The sequence below is a fragment of the Ilyonectria robusta genome, assembly GCF_021365365.1.
Source record: "Ilyonectria robusta strain PMI_751 chromosome Unknown BGZ61scaffold_25, whole genome shotgun sequence".
Taxonomy (NCBI): Eukaryota; Fungi; Ascomycota; class Sordariomycetes; order Hypocreales; family Nectriaceae; genus Ilyonectria; species Ilyonectria robusta.
In genome coordinates, this window is record NW_025764459.1 from 235,786 (window position 1) to 260,368 (window position 24,583).

At 51.7% G+C, this 24,583-nt stretch overlaps 9 protein-coding genes across 9 annotated transcripts; 3 read left to right on the plus strand and 6 right to left on the minus strand.

Annotated features, from left to right (window-relative positions):
* The first annotated feature begins 1,494 nt into the window (after window positions 1-1,494).
* Window positions 1,495-2,286, plus strand: BGZ61DRAFT_460696 (uncharacterized protein). Its single transcript, XM_046247055.1, has 2 exons — window positions 1,495-1,525; window positions 1,595-2,286. The coding sequence occupies exon 2, from the start codon at window positions 1,875-1,877 to the stop codon at window positions 2,028-2,030; it is 156 nt and encodes a 51-aa protein (XP_046098348.1). The 5' UTR covers window positions 1,495-1,525; window positions 1,595-1,874; the 3' UTR covers window positions 2,031-2,286.
* A 383-nt stretch (window positions 2,287-2,669) lies between these two features.
* Window positions 2,670-3,836, minus strand: BGZ61DRAFT_460697 (uncharacterized protein). The gene has a single exon (XM_046247056.1). The coding sequence runs from the start codon at window positions 3,782-3,784 to the stop codon at window positions 3,014-3,016; it is 771 nt and encodes a 256-aa protein (XP_046098349.1). The 5' UTR covers window positions 3,785-3,836; the 3' UTR covers window positions 2,670-3,013.
* Window positions 3,837-8,833: 4,997 nt separating this feature from the next.
* BGZ61DRAFT_498092 (uncharacterized protein) lies at window positions 8,834-10,573 on the plus strand (the record flags this gene model as incomplete). The annotated part of the gene is made up of 8 exons (XM_046251241.1): window positions 8,834-8,908; window positions 8,966-9,292; window positions 9,332-9,409; window positions 9,491-9,554; window positions 9,607-9,843; window positions 9,907-10,185; window positions 10,295-10,470; window positions 10,511-10,573. 8 exons carry the CDS (start codon window positions 8,834-8,836, stop codon window positions 10,571-10,573), a joined length of 1,299 nt encoding a protein of 432 aa, XP_046098350.1.
* Window positions 10,574-10,742: 169 nt separating this feature from the next.
* BGZ61DRAFT_557635 (uncharacterized protein) lies at window positions 10,743-12,928 on the minus strand (the record flags this gene model as incomplete). The annotated part of the gene is made up of 2 exons (XM_046255693.1): window positions 10,743-12,765; window positions 12,829-12,928. 2 exons carry the CDS (start codon window positions 12,926-12,928, stop codon window positions 11,144-11,146), a joined length of 1,722 nt encoding a protein of 573 aa, XP_046098351.1. The 3' UTR covers window positions 10,743-11,143.
* A 2,958-nt stretch (window positions 12,929-15,886) lies between these two features.
* BGZ61DRAFT_592397 (uncharacterized protein) lies at window positions 15,887-16,367 on the minus strand (the record flags this gene model as incomplete). Its single annotated transcript, XM_046256725.1, has 1 exon — window positions 15,887-16,367. The coding sequence occupies exon 1, from the start codon at window positions 16,244-16,246 to the stop codon at window positions 15,887-15,889; it is 360 nt and encodes a 119-aa protein (XP_046098352.1). The 5' UTR covers window positions 16,247-16,367.
* A 240-nt stretch (window positions 16,368-16,607) lies between these two features.
* On the minus strand, window positions 16,608-17,703 carry BGZ61DRAFT_460707 (uncharacterized protein). The gene is made up of 2 exons (XM_046247058.1): window positions 17,625-17,703; window positions 16,608-17,577 (listed from the first exon to the last, which is right to left on the minus strand). The coding sequence occupies exons 1-2, from the start codon at window positions 17,666-17,668 to the stop codon at window positions 17,040-17,042; spliced, it is 582 nt and encodes a 193-aa protein (XP_046098353.1). The 5' UTR covers window positions 17,669-17,703; the 3' UTR covers window positions 16,608-17,039.
* A 1,091-nt stretch (window positions 17,704-18,794) lies between these two features.
* Window positions 18,795-19,653, minus strand: BGZ61DRAFT_116008 (uncharacterized protein). Its single transcript, XM_046236992.1, has 4 exons — window positions 19,641-19,653; window positions 19,285-19,585; window positions 18,974-19,235; window positions 18,795-18,913 (listed from the first exon to the last, which is right to left on the minus strand). The coding sequence occupies exons 2-4, from the start codon at window positions 19,373-19,375 to the stop codon at window positions 18,886-18,888; spliced, it is 381 nt and encodes a 126-aa protein (XP_046098354.1). The 5' UTR covers window positions 19,376-19,585; window positions 19,641-19,653; the 3' UTR covers window positions 18,795-18,885.
* Window positions 19,370-20,143, minus strand: BGZ61DRAFT_460713 (uncharacterized protein). Its single transcript, XM_046247059.1, has 4 exons — window positions 20,077-20,143; window positions 19,923-20,029; window positions 19,856-19,872; window positions 19,370-19,795 (listed from the first exon to the last, which is right to left on the minus strand). Exons 1-4 carry the CDS (start codon window positions 20,092-20,094, stop codon window positions 19,698-19,700), a joined length of 240 nt encoding a protein of 79 aa, XP_046098355.1. The 5' UTR covers window positions 20,095-20,143; the 3' UTR covers window positions 19,370-19,697.
* Window positions 20,144-23,443: 3,300 nt separating this feature from the next.
* BGZ61DRAFT_364581 (L-asparaginase) lies at window positions 23,444-24,532 on the plus strand (the record flags this gene model as incomplete). The annotated part of the gene is made up of 1 exon (XM_046241533.1): window positions 23,444-24,532. One exon carries the CDS (start codon window positions 23,444-23,446, stop codon window positions 24,530-24,532), a length of 1,089 nt encoding a protein of 362 aa, XP_046098356.1.
* Between the last annotated feature and the right edge of the window lie 51 nt (window positions 24,533-24,583).

Consider the following 24,583-nt stretch of genomic DNA (forward strand, 5'->3'; position numbering starts at 1 on the left):
TGGGGACTAAGCATATCCTTACGGTATGCCGTCATGGATCCATTCGGTGAAACCCGATCCGGGGACAAATATTGACCCCGTGATAGTCCCAAGCCCTGTGTAGTTTTGAGAGGAAGAGACCATCCTGCGCAGCGGACTACAGTAAGAGCGGTCACTTATTCGTGCCTCTCAGCACCCGGCTGTTGCAAGCAAACGGCGCTATTGACGCAATGGAGCGAAACAAACGTATCCGGAAGCGGTACTGTTCGAGGGCTGCTAACGCGTGTCTACCAACGAGGCTGCATGAGAACGGGGCTGCGCTGTGAGGCGGACACGCTAGTAATGGTAATGCAACCACCCAAGCAACCGATCTCTGGTCACTGTGGGTCCTGCCATCTCGAATCTGATCATCCTTGAAGCCCCTCATTTGTCTCGGTGGGGCTTTGAGGGGAGCCAAGGGACAAGGACATGGGATATTTCTGACGGACAAGGATTGTCCTCCCTCATCAGCCCAACCTCTGGGTACCCACTCACCGATTGCCACCCTTTGCCGAATCGGACAGCAGCCCAGGGAGATAATTCGCACTGTGCGGTCGATGTGACTGCCCCGGTCAATAATGTACACTGTTGCTCCCTGTGCCATAGCGTTGCCGCTTCCGAGTACCATCAGCATGATGCCTGCGGCGGAGACTTCGGACGACACGGCTCGTCTTGTTTGACGGTGAGCAGGAGAGGGAAGTGGCATGGTTCAGTACCGTCAGTACATTTGAACGGCCGTGTCTGGGCAGGGTCGCGAGGCGGCTAGGCTAATGATGCGATCGCTTGGGCAGCCAACTAAATCTAGTTATCCTTGAAATCTAGACATCCCCTTGAGGCCGCACAGAGGCATCCATGATCCCAGGTGGCTTTACGGGGGTTTCGGACTTCAACAATTTCCACTCACCGGTCACCAATCCTGGTTGAATTGTGTTGACAGTGTGCTGCTGACGCGGCCGCCTCCTCGGTTTGCAAATGATATCTTGCACGAGTTCGGCAGCCCCTGTAGACACTATCCTTGCTCAAGCGTAGTGGCCGTGTTGTTGGTCAATGAATGAGGCGGCAGTTGCCCGTAATGACCAACCGCCCCGCCCAGAGTGCATCGTACCTGTCCTGCTGGATGGGCAAGGCTCGCAAGCTTTGGAGGAAGATCTCCGGGGAGAGCCAGCCTACTAGGGGCACGTCGGCCAGTGACACGTCTCCAGTTTCGTGAGGCTACCCCGGGCGTTATCACCGGCGAGTGTGCTGTCAGCTCATGAAAACGCGGGCGCTGTGTCTCGCTTGGACGGCTGGCAAAATCACGGAACTAGCCGAGTACTCCTCTGCATCCTCCAGGCGGATGATCGCTTGCCGACATTTCTAAGGGGTGACTTGGTAATTGGATTCACTGTGGTATCTATATTTATCCCAGACACAAAAATGGAAACCCAATCATGCGTAGATACGAATCTGTTGAGCCTTTTTGTGGTTTCAATCCAAGTCACGTCAGCTAGATGTAGGATGGAATGAGGTGAGAAGCTGCATAGATGAGAATGAAAGGAAAACGCCTGTCTCTGTTTCGCCTGGCTGACTCTGACAGAGTTCCGCAAAAACAGCGTCTGTAGAACCTCCACAGCCGGGGTCTGGGCAACCCAACCAGCCAATTCACACTACAGCATACGCATCAGCCATGTCGAAGGAAGGTATTCTCATATCATCACCTTCTACGTATAACGAGATGAGCCGTCGCAATTCCAACCATGTCACAGTCTATGACAGGGGCTATGGTAACAGTCTCGACCGTCCCGCAGAATCGATGACGCTGTTGGCCATTGTGTCACTGAGCCTGTACTCAATTTCTTGGGGAAAGGCATGTGGGGATGATACGTGGCGAATTGGGCTCTGAGGGAGTCGTTGTCATACTTACTACCAACCATCTCGAAAGACTTGACGAAACTCTGTATCGGTCCCAAAGGGTGGACAGAAAGATTTGGTTCCCAGCAGAGATCACCAAGGAAGCTGTGGTCAAATCCTGAAAGTCCGATATCCAAAGCGCAAAATGGAGAATGTCAATCTGGAGCAGAATGTGTACAAGGGGAGAACGGCAGGTGATCACCAATATTTGGATGATAGCGACTACTCTTCAGCTGTTAGTGGCTTGGAAGAGTGGCTGTCAGATGGAGCGAGGACGGAGTCGGTTGAGAATGTGGGAGCCACAGACAAGGAGTGAGAAGGAATATCACCCTTTGACGTCTCGCTGTTCTCATGCATTCATTGCATGAGAACAGCCACAGCTCTCATAGATAATAGAAAAGTTGGTGACCGGAACAGCGACCGACCAACTGAATCTTAGAAGGCCTACTCAAGTTGTGATCAAGAAGGAAGTTGGCGATGAAGCATCATTTGGGAAAGCTACTGTCAGTCCATATTCGACGGCAAGCGGATAGAAAGCAAAGAGACCAAGACGAAATTAGGTGGCGGGGGGAAGAACCGTGTCACTCCAGGGCTGTGGGATCATCAGGCTCACCATGTTTGGTAATGCTTGGCTGCGGTTGAGGAGACGATGGGGATTAACGTCGGGATTGAACCCCACTCGCGCTCGCCTCACTCACTAGGGCCGTGAACGCTTTCGACGAGCGAGCCGAGTACAAATACCCATGATGCCCCTCAACATCCTCGTGCTCTGTTCATTCCTTCCCTCAATCATCGCAGTACGCCTGGCCGATCTGAACCTCCTGGGGCTTTCCACAACCATCAATACACTGAAACATCGATCTAGTAAATTTACCTGGCCCCTCCGCCACCTCTTTCATCCGGAAATTCTGCTCCTCCAGCGTTGCCCCTCATGCCTCGCAAGCTAACCCCCAGAACAAAGTCGACAACAGACTGCCGTCTTCAAACCTAGGACACACTCGACGGTAGCTCCGACACGGGATAAGGAAAGAGACACCCCAAATGAAGAGAAACCGTTCTGTCAACCCATTTGCCTGTATTTTCTCTTAATACTTTCTTCTTTATGTTACTTTCTACTTTTCTGAAAGATCAAGCCGTTCACCTGTACTGTGGGGCCATCTCCCTCCTCGGACATAGCGGTACATGATTCGAAAGATGCATTTATCCGCGGGAGGTCTTGAGTACCGTCGAAGTTCGAAACGCGCAAGCCATTGATCTGAAGGCCTGGTCCTATCTTGTGGCAGTTTGAGAACACAAATCTGGGTAGATTCTGACAGGGAATGCTACCCTCAGCGTCAATGCCATTGACTTGGTCGGCTCCTGGCCCCGCGATTGCTCCGTGATGCGATTGAATGCTGGCCCCAGTTCCTTCATCTGATATTGTGTCCCCGGGCGCACCGACAGCCTTTTGCGACTCAACGGCCCGCATCATTAGTTCGCCAAGTTTTCCGTCGATGCTTGACAGGGACGAGGTGTGATCTGCATTGATGGCAAGAAGGAGGTGTTTTGACTTCTCATCGACGCTTGAAAAGTGGTCCTCTATTTCTTGTTTCTTACGCAAGAGTGTAACGAAACGCCGGGCAGACGATAGCTGGGCCAGTTTATCGACTGGGCTGCTTTCCACCAGCTGTAACAGACCATGAATGAGATCCTGGACTTGTCCACTACAGGAATTCACGTTGATGTGCTCCATGAGGTGGCGGATATCGTAGAGGCGCTTTTCGTACTTCAACAGGACATTGGGAGCGTCCTTGATCTCGCTAATTCGCTTCGAAATGGTGTTGCAGGTTGAGATAAGCTGGAGTATGGCAGCGGCAACTCCGATAACCTCGGCCATGATGGGGCAAGCAAAAGAAAAGGATGAGCTTAGATGGCCCTTCAAAAGCCCTCCCTGTACCCTGCTTAAATACGTGAATGAACTAGGTAGATCTGAGATTGATCCACCTAGTGCCTGGGTGGATGGTCAGGCACTGCAGCGGATCTGAGGCAATCCTGAGTGCCACGTAGAAGCTTCTTGGTGGCGGGCTGTGGCAAGAAAGCGGTTAGTGACTGTCCATAAGTCCACCAAGAGCAGGCAGGGTGTTCACAGAGGGCATTGGGCTTCAACCAAAGCAAGGCTCTCAGAATGGTACTTTTGTGTGTTCTTTTTGCACACTTGTCCCGCTTCCTGTTTCTTCTCTTTCTTATTCTTTCTTTTGTTTTCGTTGCGGTGGTCTTGGGTTGTTGGTTTGAAATGGTGGGGTGGGTGAGAAGCAGAACACAAGGCACCGGCATGTCGTAGACTCTACAAAAGTGGCTGTATGCTTGTCCACATCTCTTCTTCCGTAGGGCAACTCGTGCAGATACCAAACCGGCCGAGTCACAAACACGGCAACGCATCGAGATTCTAAAAGTTGTCTCCTGGGCGGTTGAAGCCGTGAGAGGGGACGACCCCTCATTTTCAAGCCTGGACGCACCTTCAGCCTCATCTTCCCCTCACACTAGCTCCCCTCGTCGGTTGCAACGACAGCCCTATTGAGGCTCCCAGGGAGCAAGCCAGCATACTATCCTCCGACATGTGGCACCAGGCTGAAGAACAGTTGTTCTGCATCTCAGCAAGCAGTCGGGAAAAGAGCCAACATAGGGGCGTTCAATGAGAAAGCAGGATGCCCATCTGACGCCCGTCAGAGGAACCGACTCGGGAGCAGAGCTCCTAATAGTCCAGACCAAAAAGTGGACTATTAGTCCAAACTGCAGTCCAGACCACGGACTATTGGTCCAGTCTGCGTCTCTCGGACTAGACTGGCGGTCCAGTCCGCGTCTCTTGGACTAGACTGACGGTCCAGTCTACGTCTCTCGGACTGGACTGATGGTTCAGTCTGACTTCTACCAGACCGACCTGTAGTCCAGTCCGAGGGTCGCAGACTAACAGTCTGACTATTAGTCCGTCCAAGATTCGGGTGCCTTAGGCAACGTCTTTCCGAATCTGTGGCCTGCTGCAGAGTGCCATTTCAGCAACTACGCGATCCAACGCGTCCAACGGCGCCCAACGTGTGACACGCGTTTGGGAAAAATTTCGACGCGGTGCTAAGATATGTTAGCCGGTACAACCCAGCACTGCGTTCGTCTACGGCAAACCAAGTATCTTGCAACTGAAACCATCGGCCTAACAAGATCCCAGAATTACATGTTTCGACCTGTTCAACAGCAACCTAATTTTAGAGTTTTGAATGGACTACCTTGCCGATTTCCAGGAAGAATATCTGCAACGTGAGAGATGATGAAGTGCATGTTATCTGAGCGGCGAAAACCCGCCCGGTGGCGTTAAGAGATACGAGCCCCGCCATTGGTAGGTGGCATGCACAGTTTGTATATTTTTCGTCCACGCAAGCTTGTGTTCCACATCACACCCATCCCGGCATTTCCACCCTGTCTCGATCCCTCCCTCTCGATTTGCTTGTCCATACGAGAGTAAACGAACGGCCAACAGAGCGGTGACAAGGATCAAGTCCGAAGAACGATACCCACCACGCTACCCAACTGCTTTCGAGTCGATGCAAGCCACCGTTGTCCATTGCCTATCGTACCTAGTTATCTCTTCTCTCGCAGGCACCTACTGAGGCAAGCTCGTGCTAGAGAGCAGCTTATTCCCCACCTCCCCACTTCACCAAAAGCCCTTGTATCGCGTCGAGTGTGCGAATAAGCCCACTCCTTCCTATCCACATGCATGGAGCCGCCTGGGGCCAATCCAGACCTCACTAACGCAATCCACTCACAGACCACATACCGATTCTCACTTTACAAATCGGGTCACATACCCCTGTTGACACACTTCATCGTCATACCCCCTGTTGGCACACTTTACAAATCGGGTCATAGACCCCTGTTGACACCTTTTACGAATCTGTCCAAGGCTACCACAGGCGGGCTACAGAGCCGGTGGACGAGTTGGCGCTAGATTGCGGCTGTTGGCTTCGTGGAGTTGCTGGCTGATGTTCGTGAGGCCAGACAACGATTTGAGTTTGGGTTGGGGCATGGAAACGGTATGCGAAGTCGGCAATCACGTTGAGTGCGGGAATGGATTCCACTTGCGGCTCCTCGCGAATGTCCGAAGATAATGAGTCAAGCCATCTCGGGCATACGTACAGATTAGACAGAGAAAGGTTCTGGTCCGTGAAGGTGGGTCGATCTTGGGTGGCCGAGGACAGTGAGTGTCATCGAGATTCGACTGGGTGAGGTCGATCGGAGTGCGAGTGGGCCTGATAACGGCACTTGGGTTGTCGGTGGACAAGGTATGTGTGCGGCTGAGAGCAATTATGTAGCGTTGGCCAGGCCATCGTCACTAGCCTGCACAAGCATGAAGACAGCCTCGCTGAAAGTGCTGGTTGATAACGCAACACAAGTGTTGAACTCTGTCTCTTAGTCGAAATGGTACCACGACATGTGGCGATGGAAGCTAAGACATCAGTGAGCTGTGGACGTAATAGGAAAGCGTACCTACGTCAATATCATAGGCGGACGAGAAGATGTAGGTCAACCTGTAAAACCGTCAAGCTTTTCGGATATCTCTCCACAGGGGACCTTCATAGGCCCGGAGCTGGTGATTGGCAACCCTCGAGTGGCGGACTGTGGATCGGAGAAGGCAATGTCTTTGGAGGAACATACGGCGCAGGAGCTGTTGAAAGCAGTCAAGGGAACGATTGTCATGCCAGGGTGCTAAAAATATGAGTAAGTTCCTTGAAGTAAAATAAGAAATGAAAGCAATAGGACGGGACGGAGGGGCTTGATGGGAGAACTGCCCCAGCGCAAAGAGCAGCGGTGAGTGCCGCACAGAGCTGAATCCTCGTCTCTGCTCTCAATCATCAGTGCCTTCCACCCTGGCAGCCGTGTCACCCCAACTACTCGGCCCCCCACTTGTACGGTGACGGAGTCGCACTTTAGCCCTGGCGGCCGCTCGTTGCTTCACACACCATCATTCAGCTCCGCGGTAACTGGCCAGCCACTGATTCATGCACAGGACAAGCGGGACATCAGGGCGTAAGACATCGCATTGAGACCTACATTTCAAATTGCAGGAATGGAATGCAGCTCTTGCTGATCTCCCACCAATGTGCTTGTAGATTAGTTGTTGGGGTTTCTCACCGGTTCGACCACCGGTAAGCAAAATCCGATGCCGCCCAATGCCCAGCTGTAGATACGATGGCTTTCCTACGTAAGCGTGTCTTGGGGCCAACCCTTGATCCGCCAATTTTGTTTGGGCCACCATTGTCGAATTCGAACTCAACGTAGCAATATCATTCCCATTGTTACGATAATTTCAGCTGGAGACATTTGACGATACGTGCTGTCCGTCCTTGGCCTTGGCCTTGTCCTAGCTTTTTCCCCTACACCCAAGCCACCTACTCAGCTTGAATTGATTTTAACTTGCAGTGCCCTTACATTTCCACTCGCCACTGTCATCAAACTTTTTATCTAACAAAACTGGGCAAATTGGCCCCTAGACATCATATTTTGCTCATCGTTCACCGTTATTTTTGGTTTTCAGGTCGTTTGTGGATATAACATCTAGACCTGCTATCTCGCTCTCTTTTTTAACATCACTGCCTTCGCCTTACTCCTGTCCTACTTATTGGCTTACTTGCAGGCCTCCTTCCCCACGAATGACGGAGTGATTCATCACTGCTTATAGAAGTGTTTGTCGGGCTGCGGCTATTCTTGACTGGGTCATGGAATGGGAGGTAAGTGTAAGCTACGAGTTGCTCTCTGTCAATTACTAGCTAACTTGCCACAAAGGCAGAAGAACGATGATTTGACACAAAGTCCCACGATGAAGAGGCCCTCCATTACCCTCGCCGATGCCGACACCGATGCCGCCCGATGTCAAGACATTTCAACAACAAGATCTCGATAGATACGAGACCAATGCTTCGCAATCGAGTATTACATCACACCCCTTCCTGGGAAAGCCCTGATCCTCAAGCACATGAGGATCGGTTGCCAACGAATCGCCATTTGAGTCGATGCCGAGATTAAACATGAAGAATTGGGGATACACGAGAGGTTTCGGTGGGCACTACTGGGTGTCTTTGTGGGCCGTATTCAGTTCTATGATAGTCTATGAAGTTTGGGCCACACGAAACCCGGAGTGGACTCGTGGAGTGGACTTGCGGGTAGAGTCCACTCCGGGTTTCGTTCAACATTCGACCCCCTTTAGGCGGTATCAACGGCGATGGTAGTCGTCACGCTCTTGGACTACGATGGAGGCTAGCAACTACTCCCGCAGATGTGAACTCGTTGATGTCAATGATGGCTCAAACCTCATGGCAGTCCGAGCTTAGTGGCCGAGTGATACATGGATGGTGGAGTCACCCACATGGGCGCGGTGGTATTAACAGTTAATCCAATGGCCGAGTGTACTTTGAACAACAAGAGATGTCCAGCTGAAAACTGCCGCGGTCACTGTGGAGTCCCGGTTTGATTGTCCTCTTGGTGTATTGCTTTTTTGTCGGGTTGCTTTTCACCTCTTTTCTTTTTCTTCGAGCAGTGGCAAAATGCCTCAAACATTGACTCACATCACCTGCCGAATCAAAGAACTGCTCCGCTTTGTCCCTGCACGCAGCTATTGATGTACGCGTGCCTCCGAGACCTTGGTGGACCTCCCAGCATAACGAGACAACCAACAAGAGAGACAACGTGGGTACTTCAGTTCCCCTGGCCCATCCCTTTATCAACCACGCGTCTGCACTTCTGTTGTCCAGATCTAATCTATTCACGGCCTACATAACACTAGCCCGTGAGCATCATTCTACATCTCTCGACGTGTTCTAAACCGTCCATTGGGAACATTTCTTCATTGAATTCCTTGTAAGACTCTGTCTTACATCTCTCCTACGAGAACTGGTCCACGATGGCTCGATCGGGTATTATTGGTGACAATCGGTTCGCCCATACACAAGGCGTGCAAGGTCGGCTACTACCTATGGTAAGCCTACTTCCTAATAACATCAAGTTCGTCTCTGAAACGAAAAGAAATACACAGAAAATCGACGAAGCTATATGTCGACACTGCGGTATATCTGCAAGAAATTACTTTCTTGCAGTAATCATGGATGATGAAAGCCCAATGATCATCTCTGGCCCCGGGGGTGCGAGACTTGACGGCGATGTCATGCGACAGTTCTTCGATCCCGACAAGTACCAGAGTGTCCTGAACTGTTTAGACTCGGGTCAGCCTTTTCTGAGAAATCGAACGTTTGATCATTGGCCTATGTCAAGTTTTGAAGACTTGGATGTTTCTGGACGACCAGGTCGGAAGAGACGCCGGGCTCGTCACCCAGTCCACGATGATGAGGATGTTCCCCTAGTCGTCAAGACGACTAGGAAGGGGATTAATATCGGCAACTAGCAAGATGTGTGGAATTTTTATGAACAACGGTTCAAAAATTGTCAGCAGACAGCATGTAAACTCATCGCCAAGGCCTGGGTCAAAGCCGTCGAACCCAAGAAGCAATCTACCCATCCGTATACTGGGAGCGACGAGAAGGCGCCAGAGTGATGACCCAAGCCATGGGGTCTGACCAAAGAACAAAAGGTCCGCCACAAGGAGCCGGATCATCTTTACAAGAGGGGTGAGTTCGCAAATGCGATTTGGACTACCGCGGTGATCTAACAGTCTTGTAGAACGCGTTCATTTGTTGTGCCATATCTTGCGCATGATTGTGGAGCCAAACCATAAACAACACCCCGACATTCAGAAGCTGAACCTCAACGTAAAGAAGCTTGAGGAGATCACCACCGAACCATTGTCAGCGTTCTTTGCCGACAAGAAAAACCCAGCCAATGGCAAAAAGCGACCGTACCTGAACGAGATCTTTAGGGTGGCTAAGCATGAGGAGAGGTTCAAAAATGGAGAAATCGGTAGGCCGCCTCTGACGGTTTTTTTCAAATCATAATGGCAACCAAGCGCTAACAAATACGAAGATGCAAACACTGAGGTGTATGTCATGGCAGAAGATAAGATTCCGGAGGCGTACTCTGAATATGACGACGGATCCATCACAAAAGACGAGGATGACGACATTTCAGCGACAAAACTGCCAACTGTTCAGAGTTTAATGCCCCCGGCGCCAGATCACGGCTCTAGCACAGCCCTATATGGCACGCCCTTTCTAAGTGACTTGCCGGTGCAAGGAATCCAGTACACACCTTCTATGATCCAGGAGATAACATCAGAGCAACATGGATTTGTTGAAGGGAGCAGTATGCCTGTTGGTGGACAAGCCTCATTTCACCCCACGGCTGGGAATGTCGCCTTGGACATCGGGGTTGCTACTTCTCAAGACTCCAGCCGACGACCGTCAATCTTTAGCCCCCCCAACAGACTATCCTGGACAGCCTGGGACCAGCCTATATAACCAACCGTGGCTACCGGGATCCACTGCACCAAACACGTCAACCATGTACGCATTCACGCAGCAACAGCCTAACCCGTTAGCAACGACGTTTGTCAACCCTGGCGTCCCGATAAACTGGAACCTGGCTTCTGTGGGATTTGATGGCTTGCCGCGTGACTATTGCTCTACAGACGGCTCAAAATTGCACCCCTGGGGCGCACATCAAACAGCGAGGTCGATTTCTTAGGACCTAATTGTGAGCAATTGTGCACGCGAAGTCCCTCTGTCTGCTTTGGTTCCTTTGCTTGGGGACTCATGTGCTTGTGTGCTACCTAATAAAGATGTACGAGTAGCGATAACTTCTATCGTTCTCGGTGCTCGTCAATCCCTCTAGCCATCTTTCCACGATTGCCCTTGCTTGCCCATTGTTCCAGAAGAAGTTTGCTACATCAGATGGTGAGGCGACTCTTGTCGGTACCCACTCACCTTTGTTCCAATGCAATTTGTTCTTCTCTGCCGCCTATCCTAAAATTTGTTGAAGTGATCCAAAGAGCCCGCTGTGCGCCCATGGGCGAGAAGATGGGTCTTGACCCATCAAGCTAAACCAGACATCAGGTACTGAGACTTGTCCTACATTGAGAACCTTTGGAGTCAATCAAAGCAACTCATACTACTCGCTATACACGTCACCTTGTTGTCATGTGCTGTAAGTGGTACGCGGTATTGAATCCAACCCAGAGACCGTGCGAAACGAGCCCTGTGTGGTGATATGTATAAGCTGTCGATATATGAGCTTGTTATCTGGGGTATTATCCTGTCGCTCTTCACCACCCCTTGGAGTGATATCCGTTGCTAGCTTCTTTGGAGAAGTACTGGTTCCAGCTGCTCGCGTTGACATCCTCACTCGTCTTCATGCAGGATCTCACAGGATACTGCTTGAGATTGGTTACATCATGCGAGGTGTGGCGTCGCTTCAAGACCGCGTTGGCGGTCGACGACTTCTGTTGTCGTTCCCAGAGGAGATGACGATGGAGAGACTTGGTCAACTCGGTTGCCAGCAAGTTGCGGCGCGTTGTGCGCGGTGACAGGGCAGCCTGTCCTTGGGCATGGCTGGCATGGGAAACGATGGGTTGAGCGCTGGATCGAGAAATCTCGTGAATGGGTTTGAGGGTGGGAGGGCGCATGCCCTTCATCATAAGTGGCGCCTCGTCAGAGTCGTTAGACGAGGCACTCAGCGAAGGGCCATTGGGGGCCATGCGCCACCGAGGAATGGCCGAGGTGGATTGGGACGTATGATTGCCCAGGGTCCGTGCTCGGTCGTTTTGTGCCAGCATGAGAGTAATGAGCGACCGTCGGGAGGTCAAGTTAGCCTTGGAGTCGACTCGCTGGAAAAACTTGTCATCCATGCTGGATTTGTCGCTGTCCTCGATGGAGTCTTCCCAGTCAGACGAGTCGTCATCGTCGTCAATGGCACTCTCGTCAATATAATCGGTGTCAGAGTCCACTGCAGCCTCATCCTCGATGGTGCGGGTCATGACATTGGTGCTAAACGAGGCCTGCTTCTTCTTCGGAGAAAGAAGTGAGCTAGGTCGGGAGCCAGCAAGGGCGCTCTTGAGGGAACCATCCTCCTCAGAGGAGCCGCCAATCGTAAACATAGGCTTTTTGACGATGGGGATGATTGGTTTGCGGTTATCGAGGCTTTGGTCCTGTTCAGTGGATGAAAAGGAGGCTCCGCCAAGAGTGAACTTGGTAGGCTGCTTCTTAGACTGGACAGGCTTGGGAGCAGGAAAGGAGGTGGGCTCGGTATTCATGTCGGATGCGGTACACTTGACTGAGCTGGGGATGGTTCGAGGAACGGGAATTGAGGATGGCGAAAACCCGCGGACAACTATGGCGCGCGAAGGTGTCATGGGAGCGGGCTCCAGTGATGCGTCTGAGCCATCGCTAATCGACTTCCTAGGCGACTGAGTCTCGGTGGTAGTAGAACCGGGGCGCTCAAAGGCGGACAGCGAAGGGAGCGACTCCTTGAGAGGAGCGACGATGGGGGAGATTGGTGGCGGTGCTGACAAAGGATCCTTGTCTTTCACAATGGAGACAATCATCTTTTCGAAGTCGTCGGAGCTGATGTGTCGTTCCCGCTTGCTTCGGCTGCTGGTGCACGAATCCTGGCAGCGTATCCTAAGACGGCAGATCTCAAGAGGAGCTGAGACGGAAGTGAAGTCAACGGCTTCCTCGTCGGCTAGAGAGTCGACACGGCCAGACAGTTGAGGAAGATCGGGTATCCGGAACTCGGAAGAGATGTTCTGGGGAAGAGTTTTGGGGAAATTGTTGGTGGAGGCGGCCTTGCGATCGTTGTCGACGACGAAGGTCTCGCATTGCCAGAGTCGCCAGCTGAGGTTCTCTAATCTTCGGCCTTGTTCAACAGAATCTGCGCACCGAGAAAAGACTAATCGAATTGGTCAGCATCAAAGGCAGGTGGCAAAAAGCTGCCAAGAGTGAAGGCACTCACCAGTCCACATGCTATAGAGGTTGACGGGATTGCCTGTGTCGACCTTGCAGATGACGTTTGCATCCACAGTGAGAACGTGTGTATTCGAACAGTAGGGCATTGTGCTGTGTGGAACTTGGAAGTTGCCTATAAGTAGTAGGAGTGGTGGAGGTAAGACAGGCGGGAGTATACCCGAATCGGTTGCAACAGAAAAGATTTGATAGTGAAATATGCTTGCGCAAGTGACAAGCCTTCAATTGAGTCAGAATGCTGAAAGATTTTTCCAAAAAGGATCGTAACTGGAGTCAAGCAATCGAAGGCTAGAAGTGACCGCAGTGGGACATATGGGAGAGGATGCCACAATGGGTATACTAGCGGGCTTGGAACTTTGGAGTGGCAATTGAAATAGGGGTAATGAGAAGCCAAACCATGAGGGCAAGTCGAGTCTTGAGGTTGGATTTCTTATAATATTGAAATCGTTGTTGATGAGACCTCACGGGTGGTGAATGGCGGGAGGGTGGCGACTTGATGTAGGTGTGTTCCAGCGCCGGTGTACGTAGTACAATATTGCTTTTGAAGCTGCCTACCTACGTACCCAATAAAAGGGCATGGAACAAGAGTGGCCTTTCGACTCTGTTGTCTCTTTTCCCCGAGTGTGTGGTCCTGGGCCTTGCCCCCCTGAAATCGGATGGGTGATCCGCTGCAAGGGGTCCAACGCGCTACTAATACTAGTACGGACGGCCGGCACGTCACGGGCAGAAGTGGAATGGTGTACGTACAGCACATGTTCACACCCCCACCACTACGAAGTTAGAAACACCTGATTCCCCCCCCTCGCCCCGTAGGGTCCCCTGTTGCAAAATCGTTCCCACTTCTCAGGTCCTTTGCCATCCCTAACCGTATTTGGATATGTGGGGCACATCCATTCCTCTTGAAGTGGCGGCCCACAAGCTGTTGTGTGTTGGTTGTGATAGATCCGTTACGGTCAATTCGATCAAATAGATAGGGATCAATACAGTGATAATGATGTTGATGATTCCTCCTGCCGGTCATCCGGATCGGCCGGAAGAGGGGTTATTATACCCCCCTTTCTGACTAAGGTCAGGATATCAATCTATCCGAGGTTTCGTCATACAGGGTCATCATTCAACAGGTTGTTAAAAAGCAAGGTTATCTTCCCTGAGGGAAGTGCGCTTTAATACGATGATCCACCAGCCGAAATGACGCACGCGTCTCTACGTACTTCGTAGTCCTCCCCCATAAGGCAATGGCCGATCGAATCGACTCATGGCCCAGTGGCGTCAACTCTTGTAGTGCGGTGTAGAGTTCCAAAGCTGGAAGCTGCAGCCCGTGTTGACCTCCAGCCATCAGCCTATGTTGGATTTCAGCTTCGCCTTGCCACCTGCGATAGAGCTCGCCACTAACGCAGGGTGCGACCGCGTTGAGCCAGTAGTGAAGTCGGGTGCGGGAATGGAGGCTTTGTCCAAGCTCGGCCTCCCACTCGGACCAGAGATGGTGATGAGATATGCCATCTCTGGCATGATATGCTTTATGCCACCACAGCTCCGGTATCCTTGGTACGGACTCGACAACTTTGCGAGGTGGTAGGAGGAGCCTTGGCTGTTGCCGGAAGTAGGAAACCGTCGTGGGAAGCGTTGCTGATGGCGATCTGAGGATTCGAATGATCCGACTGTGCCAGGTCAATGGAAGAGGGCGAGTAGGCGTTGGAATGGTTGTTAGTGGTGTCTGAATATAGCTGGAGGGTAAGCTGATGTGTTGCTGTTGCTGTTGATGTTGACGGGGAAGAGACATTACGATTGTTGAAGGCAGGATAGGAATTGGTTGTTGGCGTGAATTGCTAGAGCATCGCCTACTGAGTTCGTAGTTTGTTAGCAAGGGGGTTGTCACTAGCGGAAGGGCGCGGTCCGAATTTTATAAAGATGGCCCAGAGCCAAGTTTACTCGGTGGGCTGCACTCTTTGAACTGGTTGCCCTACATAAGTCGAGTTGTCGAGTAATGAGGTTTGTCTGCTAGATCGAGGCAAAGCTGGGCTGGCTTCATTACCGCATGAAGACGAGAGAATAGAAAGATTACCACAGAGCAATGAAACTAGACTGCGGATTCGACGTCGTATCCCGTGCTCCTCAAGGCAATTGTAGGTTGACGAGGCACACGTAGGTGCAGGAACGACTGAGGCAGAGCTGCGTGTCGTATGTCTCGGCCAGTCACACTGCTGAAAGCTGTACTACATGGCGGCTTAAAGTCCTCATTAGCTTATCCACTTTGTATAGCACGAGCTTCGACTAGAATGAGTTGCCTCCGCTGCGCTGAGAAAAATCCTGGATGGTGATCTTGCGCTATCTAGGAATGCGTCAATACTTGGCTGCTCTTGCCCCTATCTCATTGCCCAAATGAAACGGTCTGAAGAGAAAGTCATGGCCGGACGCGGGCGAGGCTTTGTCTAATCTCATTCAAGTCATCCCTTCAAACAGCCTACCTAGTGATCACAATTGTGGGTCATGGCAATAAAGGGAAGTTGCGTCCGCCTTTGCTATCTACTCAGGAATACACGATAGAAGCGCGCCGCATTTCCACTTATGCACCAATCACACCCTTTACATCTCTTCCCTCATTACCCTGAAGCCAGCTTAAGAAGCTTGAGAAACTTGGCTTATTTTATTATCAATCCAAGCCTGCCATCATCTGCAGACGATGCGCCTTCTCTATCAACACCAAACTCACACTACAACACTCAGAGGTTAAGCATAATGTAGTCAAATATGCTCATCGCGGCCTCAAGGCTCATATCTGTTCACTAAGCTTGCCGGACTATCCACAATCAGAGGCTTCATCAAGTTAATAATTCTTAAATATATGCAATGATGGAATGTTCGGAAATTGCCTGTAAGATAGCCTCGCTACTTTGCAGGCGAAAGAGTTATGTCCGTCGAGCGGGAATAGCCAGCCTCTGTTAGACAATCCACTCCAGTGTTAGATCCCTAGCAGATAAGATCGAAATTGAACAGAGTGTATTGATCTTATCTGTTATGACGTTATGGTCTAGAAACTTGCCACCCTACTACACTCTCAAAACGAGCGCGGGGTTGGGGGAGCCAGCCGTGGCAGTGGCAGCGATACCGCCCTCATCATCCTCGTCCTCCCCTTTTTCGTCGTCGCCGTCGCCCTTACCGTCGCCGTCGCTGTCGCCCTGGCGCCGATTTCCCCTCGCCCGACCCCTGCCGGCCGCCCTCTCGTCGTCCAGCTCGTATACCACATCCTGCAGTAAACCCCACTGCGCATCGGTGAAGCGGACGGCCCACCGCCCGAATGCTGCGTCGCGGCCGATCCAGCATGCACGCAAGCAAAAGCCCACATGCCGCTGCCCAACGGAGCGGTACTTGCTCATTGACGCCTCCTTGCCCTTCTGCCCAAACCGCATGCCGGACGGCGTGGGTGTGGATATGCTCGCGAGCCATTGTAGCGTCTCGGTCGGGATGCTGTCCAGCTGCCAGCAGCACCGGTGTCTCAAGCAGCATTTTCTAGCTTAGTTTATAACCTGGGGTTTTTTTTTTAGCTTTAGGAATACACAATAGAAGTGCGCCACATTTCCAATCTAAGCGTGATTAGCAAGAATGCGAAATGCGGCGCGTTTCTGGCACGAAGGCCTGTGCCATCCCTATAGAGCTCAATAGAACACATACATACTGAACTCCTCATGAAAATATGACTGATCTGACGACCTGCACTGAAACTACTACCTTATTGCCTCCAAGCCATGTTCGAAAGCTTGAGAGCCTTGGATTATTCTATAATTAGCCTGAGCCTGCTATCATCTGTAAATAATGTGGCTTTGCTATTACCTCTAAACGCGTATCACGACACCTAGGCGACAAGCATGATGTGGTCAAATCTGCTCGGCGCGGTCTAAAGACTCGTATTTCTCTATTAAGCTTGTCAGATCCAGACAGCCTCCCATTACGACCGGATGGCTCAAGTCCTCATCCACACCTGCCAATCCAACGAGGCTCGGCTTGTAAGCACTGCGGCCCGCGCTCCGTAAGCGAGAAGGCCCTTCTCGACTTCATGCACGGCTGCTATCCGGCTTTCCGATGTGGTAGCACGTGAGGGAATCCCTGGGATCGTGAGCGTAGGGGCAAGAGCAGCAATGCAGGATAAGGAACAACAATTTCGAGTTCTTAAGGCTACAGGCTCCCTAGGTACTTCTTTTGAGCTCAAAAAACGCCTTGTCTAGTCCCCAGGGTATGTCTTGGATCACGTCTTCTCATTCCGCGCGAACGCCCAAGCCTTCTCAGCATCCGCTCGAGGCCTATGATACGTTTTGGTCTTATCCTAGTTGGCATATGGAGTGTCTTCGAACGGCAGCCTCGGCTAGACTGTTCAGGGACGATTCCATGCTCCTTTGCCACGAAGTCTCTGATGACCCGGAGGACCGACGGACTTTCCGCCAGGACGCCATTTCCCGCCTCCAAACTCTCTCTTTTCGGTACCGATACGGCAGAGCGCCCATTGTGAAGCGTACTCACGAGTTTTGCGAAGGCCGCATAGTCCCGCTGCCGCTGCTTTTCTTCGTGAGACGATGACGTGGGGACCGCTGCGTCACGCGGGTGCCCCGGGCGCAGCCCATCCTGGTCGGGATGATCTTGCAGTTGTTCGGGCTCTGCGGACGAGGGTTGAAAGTCAGGGCAATTCATTCTCGTTGCGTCGAAGGGAGAGCAGCCTCGGCGCCACAATGATTGGGTGAACGACTCTCTACTAGGCGTTAGCTATATCTTGACATTTGTGGAGGGAGAGATTACCGGCGGGGTGGTCTACTGGATGTTTGTGCTGTTGGTAAAGTCATGTTGTCTTGAGAAGTGTGTAGGTGGCGGAGTGTTCACGTTGCGCTGCTTTCAAGGGGCGGACGTGTAGAACTTATAAGCAGGAACAGCCCCGAGGTAGTGTTCACGTGACGGGCCATGCAAGTAATTCAAGAAGTATGCTGGTGTGTGGGCCACGGACCTGCATCTCCAAGCGCAAAAAAGGAGAGCAGGGAACCACAATGAGCCGAACTTGACATTATTGCGGGAGCCACAAAACTGGGCACAACAGCCAACCAGGGTTGTGATCACACCTGACGCGACGACGCTATCTCATTAAGCTAGGTCTGGATCCAAGACTAGTTTCAGTGGGCTCAGGATGGTCTCAGACCATGGTGGACACAAGGGTACTTGCCCGAGCTCCACCTGCACGATCAGGACGGATCGAGATTTACTGGTTAATGACAATTGCGCTGCGCCCGTTGATCAATTACACTCCCTGTTGGCTTGTCGATTGTGCCACCCAGCCCACCGACCAGTCTGGAACCCAACAACACGCGGTGATAACACGAAAGCGATGTACCGCCAAGATCTGCGCTGCGTTCCGATGTCCGTTCAAATGCCCCTGCCCATTTTATGAATCTCGAGCTCCCGATTCTTGTGAACGAGCAAGTCGAGTTGATGACTACCCATTCGTTCCGGTCCTTGTTGATCCCCTAACCAATGTGTTCGTTTAGAGAGCGGGGAAATGAATGTGAAGCCAAGCTCCTCGGAGTCTCCGATATTGTTCTCTTATATTTCATTTCAATGATGGTGGCGATTCAGAGGTCGCCCGGAACCCAGCCCGCCGGGTTTCCTCATCTGCATTGCAGATGATGAAAAAGACTCGGGCCTTGGAGAACATCCCATGATCAAAGTCACCAGCTAGACTAGTCACCGAGTATAAAAAGGGGTCAGAATGACAAGCTGTGGTCACTTGTTTCACAAGACGCAGGTCCATAAGGCGAGCGCCAGTACCGTGACAGTGGACAAAGCGAGCAGACGTGGCGGAGATGAGCCTTGGTGAGGTTGGAGCGACGGATCTTACCGACTTGTATCCGCGCTTCTACAATTACACCATGGTTTCTCTCGAAAGAGAAGATGACTTGGCGAGTGAACTTCCCGAGGCGTACGCGGTTTGTGCCCCTTAATTAGCTGTAAAAGCCCAGCCGGCCAAACTCCTCGTCAAGAGCCATTCTCTCCACTAGCGTCTTCGGAGGTTTCATAGAGATCGAGACAGTCTTCGAGAGCTGTGTCCGTTCTGTTAGCTGTTCCGGAACAAGGTACTTGGCCCGGGATGAGATGCATACCGGCAGTAATCTGTTCTTCCCATAACTACTCCATATTGGTAGTCAACGAGTTCATGACGTTCCATCCCGTCGCATAAGCGTATCAGTTCATTTCCCATTTTCTCGATCATCTCCTTCGACATGAGGCTTTGCGATTTTGACAGCTGTTGTGAGGAAGTCATCATCTCGATCTGTCTCTGGCACACACCCAGCCAGGCATGGTTAAAGTCGTCCCACAACTTTATACGGTCGGCGTGGATGTCGATGTCGTCGAGATTGAGACCTGTGCAAGATTGGTCAGCTTTGCCGTTCGTCTCCGGCGTCCTACGCACCAAGGTCGGCCACTTGAGACAACAGCCAGCTGGTGACGGTCAACAATGATCGGCCTGCTGAGGACCAGAATTTGAGGATGAAGAAACGCATATCAGTTGCACTTTATTAACTAACACAAAGACATACTCCTCTTGCGCCCACATATATCCTGTTGCCCCTGAACGGTGACCAAAATTTCTCAGTCATCACTCCAAACTGACCGAAGCAAATTGGAGGTCAGGAGCTTGGTAAGTTGCCGACTGAATCTCCCGATCAGAGAGGTGGCACTACCGAGATGGCCCTGCAATCCCTGGTGGTGACCTATCATCCCCGTCAGTTCCCGCCTATTGGCGCCGCTTGCTCTCTAAATTGATACCGTACAGGTTCCTTCTCTCATTCTTCATTGTGCCGAAAGTGGTGGTGTGTAACTTATTCATCTTTCGGCCTCGCAATACGCTTCTCCCATCGGTGGTCGTTGGGTTGCTTTCGCCCACGGGTTTTTGCCGGGTTGTTGTTCCTCACGGCACGCCGCTACAAGGCGCTCATTAGTACTTCTCCACTGTCATACACTATGATTTAGCTACGGCATACCGCAGATATCATCCCCCCTAAGCCACAGTTAATTGGGATGATCATCGATAGATACCAGAAAATTTACCAATATTGTTTGCTCACAATGGTGGGCGGACATCTACGTTCTGTCTCGATGTACTTGGGGCACCATGACTCCACGAGGTGGTAGTGATGCTGACATCCCAGCTCCTTCTGTGTTTCTGTTAGCCTGCGAGGGCAGTGCTCACCATTACACTTACGTAGATATAGTTACACATGATGGTAGAGGTTGTGCCGTAAGAAAATGGAATGGAGGCCTGATTGCGGACCTTGGCAGCCAGTGATAGCCAGGGACGGTTTCCTTTATGATGGCGACGACGGGTCAGCGATCAGCGTGCCGTGTTCGGCAAGGACTAGCGAACGTGTGGGGGTGCCACTCAGCGGCTAACACCACTGAACTCGTCACTGCTCAGGGGGTGTCAATTCTAGCTAGCCACATAATGCCAGTGGCAAAGGTGGTCTCCTCCCTCCCCCCCCCCGGGGAGAGAACGCCCCCTCGGCCTCTCTGGCCAGTACTCCTTCACTCCTTCGGCGTGTGCTCGTAGGGCAATAATTCCGTGGGCTCCCCTGCACCAGTGTTGGCCGTACCCCATGTTAAGACTCAGCTCACCTTGTCTAGCCTCGGAAGCCCAGCGCTGTCAGCCCGTTGTAACTGTGCTTGCTCGCATGCGAGGAAGTCACGGGACAACGAGCTGCAGTAAAATGGAGTACAAGGCCACGATGGTAGACGGGTAGTGTGCCCCAGGGGAGGGGGTGTCGGGGTACTCCGTACAGAGGGGTAAGGAGTCGTGAAGTACGGCGTTGCCGCAATTATGTCGACCCTAGGGGGAGTGTGTGGTCTCGCAAAACCCTGGCACCGCGGACTCGTACATCTACGTACCAATTCAAGTTATCCTTTGTCATGCTACTTCGAATACACTTGGGGTCTCATCAGTGAGCATCAGCACCCTCGTAGACTATGAAACAGGGGTTAGTTAGGGGCCCGTGTGCCGGTCAGCCACTGTGCGGGGTGGACCAAGTGAAAACAAAGAGAAGCGTTTTCAGCGCGGGGCTTGATGAAGGACTTTGGGGTCCAAAAGATCCCGCTCCTGCCCTAAGCTTGCGTCCCACATCACACCCACAAGCGCACCTCAAGAGTAATCTCGCCATTGCCCCCAACCTTCATCTCTCCATCCCGACTTGGTTGTCCGTGCGAGAGTAGATAACCTTGTTGAACAGCCAACAGAGCGGTGAGGGTCAAGTCCGAAGAACGATACCCAGCACGTTACCCCACCGATGTACGGTGGGTTGGGACGCGAAGGGATGAGCTGCAGTGAAGCAGTGGCATGCTGAGAGGGCTGCTTCCGAGTCGGTGCAAGCCACTGTTGTTCCTTGCCCATCGTACCTAGTTATCTCTTCTCTCGCAGGCGGCCACTGAGGCAAGCTCGTGCCAGAGAGCAGCTTATTCCGCACCTCCTCACTTCACCTCACTTCACCAAAAGCCCTTTGGTTGCATCGATCCCAACAAGCCATGTTGCGTCTCCTGCCGTCCTTCCTTTTTCTCGCACACTTGCAGCCATAAGCCCGTAATGCCGCGAGACAGCCGTAAGAACTTGCAGACTGCCCTGGTAATGATGCCGCGCACAATGAAGCCGTCAGGATTTTTGTACTTCTGACTTGGGCCAAGAAAAAGACAATGAACCCCAAATAACTTCTTGTCGTGCGTCAACCAGTGTGCCATTCTTGCACACAAGCCCACTCCTTCCTATGCACATTCATGGAGCCGCCTGGGGCCAATCAAGACCCCACCAACGGGCGCTCTCGCAATCCACTCACAGACCACGTATCCCTGTTGACGCACTTTACAAATCGGGTCACATACCCCTGCTGACACACTTTTCAGTAATACACCCTGTTGACACACTTTACAAATCGGGTCATATACCCCTGTTGACACATTTTACGAATCTGTCCACGGGTGCACTGGCACCCACAGACCACCTACCCCTGGTCAAAGCTCGACCGGGACTCCATGATCACTTGCATAAAAAAGGAGTACCAGTAGTCCGTTGCGCATGATCGTTTTAATTATGCTCTCGCAGAAGGTGTGGTGTTCTCTCTTACCTACAATATCACCTCTGCAGGGAGGCATGATTCGCAGAAGTCTTCTATGCCTCTCTCTAAGCTGGGTCCTTTGCTAACCCCACGGCTACAGTTTTCATCACAAAGCTCGGCTTCTGCTAAGCCATTGTCTTGTGTCAACAATGTGCCGACCAGCACGTCAGGGTCTGCTCAGGACTTGCGAGACCGCCCAATGTCGTTCTCGGAGGAGGATCCAGAACTGGACAGACGTGTTTGCCAGATAGCAACGCGACATATCATTCGAGCATTCATTCTCCATTTCTATCCAACTATTGGGAACGTGGATGATTTGATCGACTTCTGCCTGCAAGGGATTCCGGCGGAACATCAGGCCTGCTGAGGTTGTACCTTTGGGCAGTGGGTAGGGTGGAATCGCCCTTAGACGCAGCATCGTATCCTTGGATTGAATTCCCGTCTCCTCAACGAGAAGTTCTACAGTATTGCTCAATTCTGTACACAGTTGAAAGCACGATCTTTTTTTGTTTCAATGTTTGATGGAACAGGTATTTGTAAGTCGCCAGTCAGTATCCTTCATCAAGATACTCATCATCAGCAGGGTCGACTTGAAGCAGAGATCCGCGAAAGGACACTTGGCTTTTCGTTCCCAGTGAAAGAGTTCGCTAGAAAGGGCAGAACCGGAGGGCGACTGACGATTATTAAAATGTTGCAGAACGTCGAGAAAAGAATGACAAAGTAACTGAGCAGTTTAGAGAGAATGTATCACAATGCGTAGACCTAGCTTGATAGTTGGATGTGAAGAAGTTGAATGAAGTGTTGTCGCGTGAAGGAAAGGTGACAGCTAACGAGCGTGTCTTGTTCGGCAAGAATTGAACATATCCCAATAAATATCATGAGGAGCGCTCTGCTGATCATTGTTACTGTTTTTACCGGTGGATCTTTTCTCAAATGAGATCTCACCCATCGAGACATTCTCAAACATCTTGCTTCCATGAGTCAAGTCATCAATAAACCTTGACCCAACAACCAGGGCACCTATTCTGGCCAACTAAGCAGCGAATAGGGTACGTACAGCTTCCGCGAGGCGTGCAATTCACTAATCTCTCGCATGCGCCAGGCTCCGCATGTAGGCACGGGATAGTTACATCGCAATCCCCCAACAGGAATGCGCTTTCTCGTTAGTTCCCAGGCCGCGCCAACCAAGGGACACCCCGGGGGCACCCTCGTTGAGGGCCGCAACTATCACCAGCGGACAACCATGTTAAATAGCCCAATGTCCGTCCAGTGATATGTACCGCGTAAGGGATATCGTTTCGTTTGACAATTTGTCCTGCTCCTGCCACAGATCTTCCGTACATTGGTCTCCTAACCAGTGCGAACGGCGAGTGAATCATATGTTGTTGTGAGAGTTGAGAGCGCCCGGCACATTAACACTACTCGAACAGCAGCAGTGGCTCCGTGTGCCCCGATCTGATCACCCCCAAAACTATGAAACGCCAATGGCTCTGGAACTTCGTGCTATGGCCGTACTGGAATATAGCCGACATCGATCAGCAACCTCACAGTGTAGATGAGTTCTTGTCCTTCGACCCAATCTTACCTAACATCACCATCTTTGCAACTGGGGGGACATTCGCCGGCGATGGGCCTGCGTCCAAAACCACCGGATATAACGCCGGTGTGTTAAACGTCACGAATATCATCGTTGAAATTCCCGGGATATTCGGCGTCGCCAATGTACGGCTCGTACAATACGCCAAGCAAGACAGCATTAACGCAAAATCAGAACAAGATTATGGGTTAAGCATAGCAGTTCAGATTGAGCTCAAAAGGCCCACCACGCAAGGCGTGGTAGTGATCACCGGGACGGATACATTGGAAGAGCGGGCATGTTTCCTCGACTTGACAGTGATGAGTGAGAAACCCGTGATCATCACAGGTTCTTCGCGTCCACACACAGCTGCCATCTACGACGGAAGGATGAACCTACTCACTGCCGTTGTCGCGGCTGGGGACAAAAGCGCCAGGGATCGTGGAGTCATAGTTGTGTTCTCCGACCGGATCTTGAGCCCTCGCCATGCAACAAAGATCAACTCCAACCAGCTCGATTTATTCGAAGCCGGGGATGCAGGAAATCTAGGCACGTTTGTAAACGTCCTGCCTATCTTCTATTTCCCGGCCTCGAGACCTCTAGGTCATCAACACTTCGACATAACGAAGATCTCGCCAGATGCCGAATGGCCGCGCGTGTTGATGGCATATGGACACCAAGATCCAGCCACCGCCGTTTTCATCCCACCCGACATTCAAGGACTTGTTCTGGTAGGGTTAGGCGCCGGCTATTGGCCCTCGGTCCAGGTTGAGGAGATGAGGAAGACACTCAATGGGAATGACATTCCTGTAGTGGTGTGTAGTCGTGTAACATGGGGATCTGTCAGCGCGCACAATATAGACTTTGGTATCGGGGCAGGGTTCCTTGGTCCGCCAAAGGCACTCGTCCTGTTGAGGCTTTGTGAGAGGATGGGCCTGAGCTTGAACGAAATCAAGGCAATATTTGAACATTATGGAATCCACTGAGAACCGATGCGGCGGATGGAGGAGAAGCTATACTGCCACGTTGAACCAAAG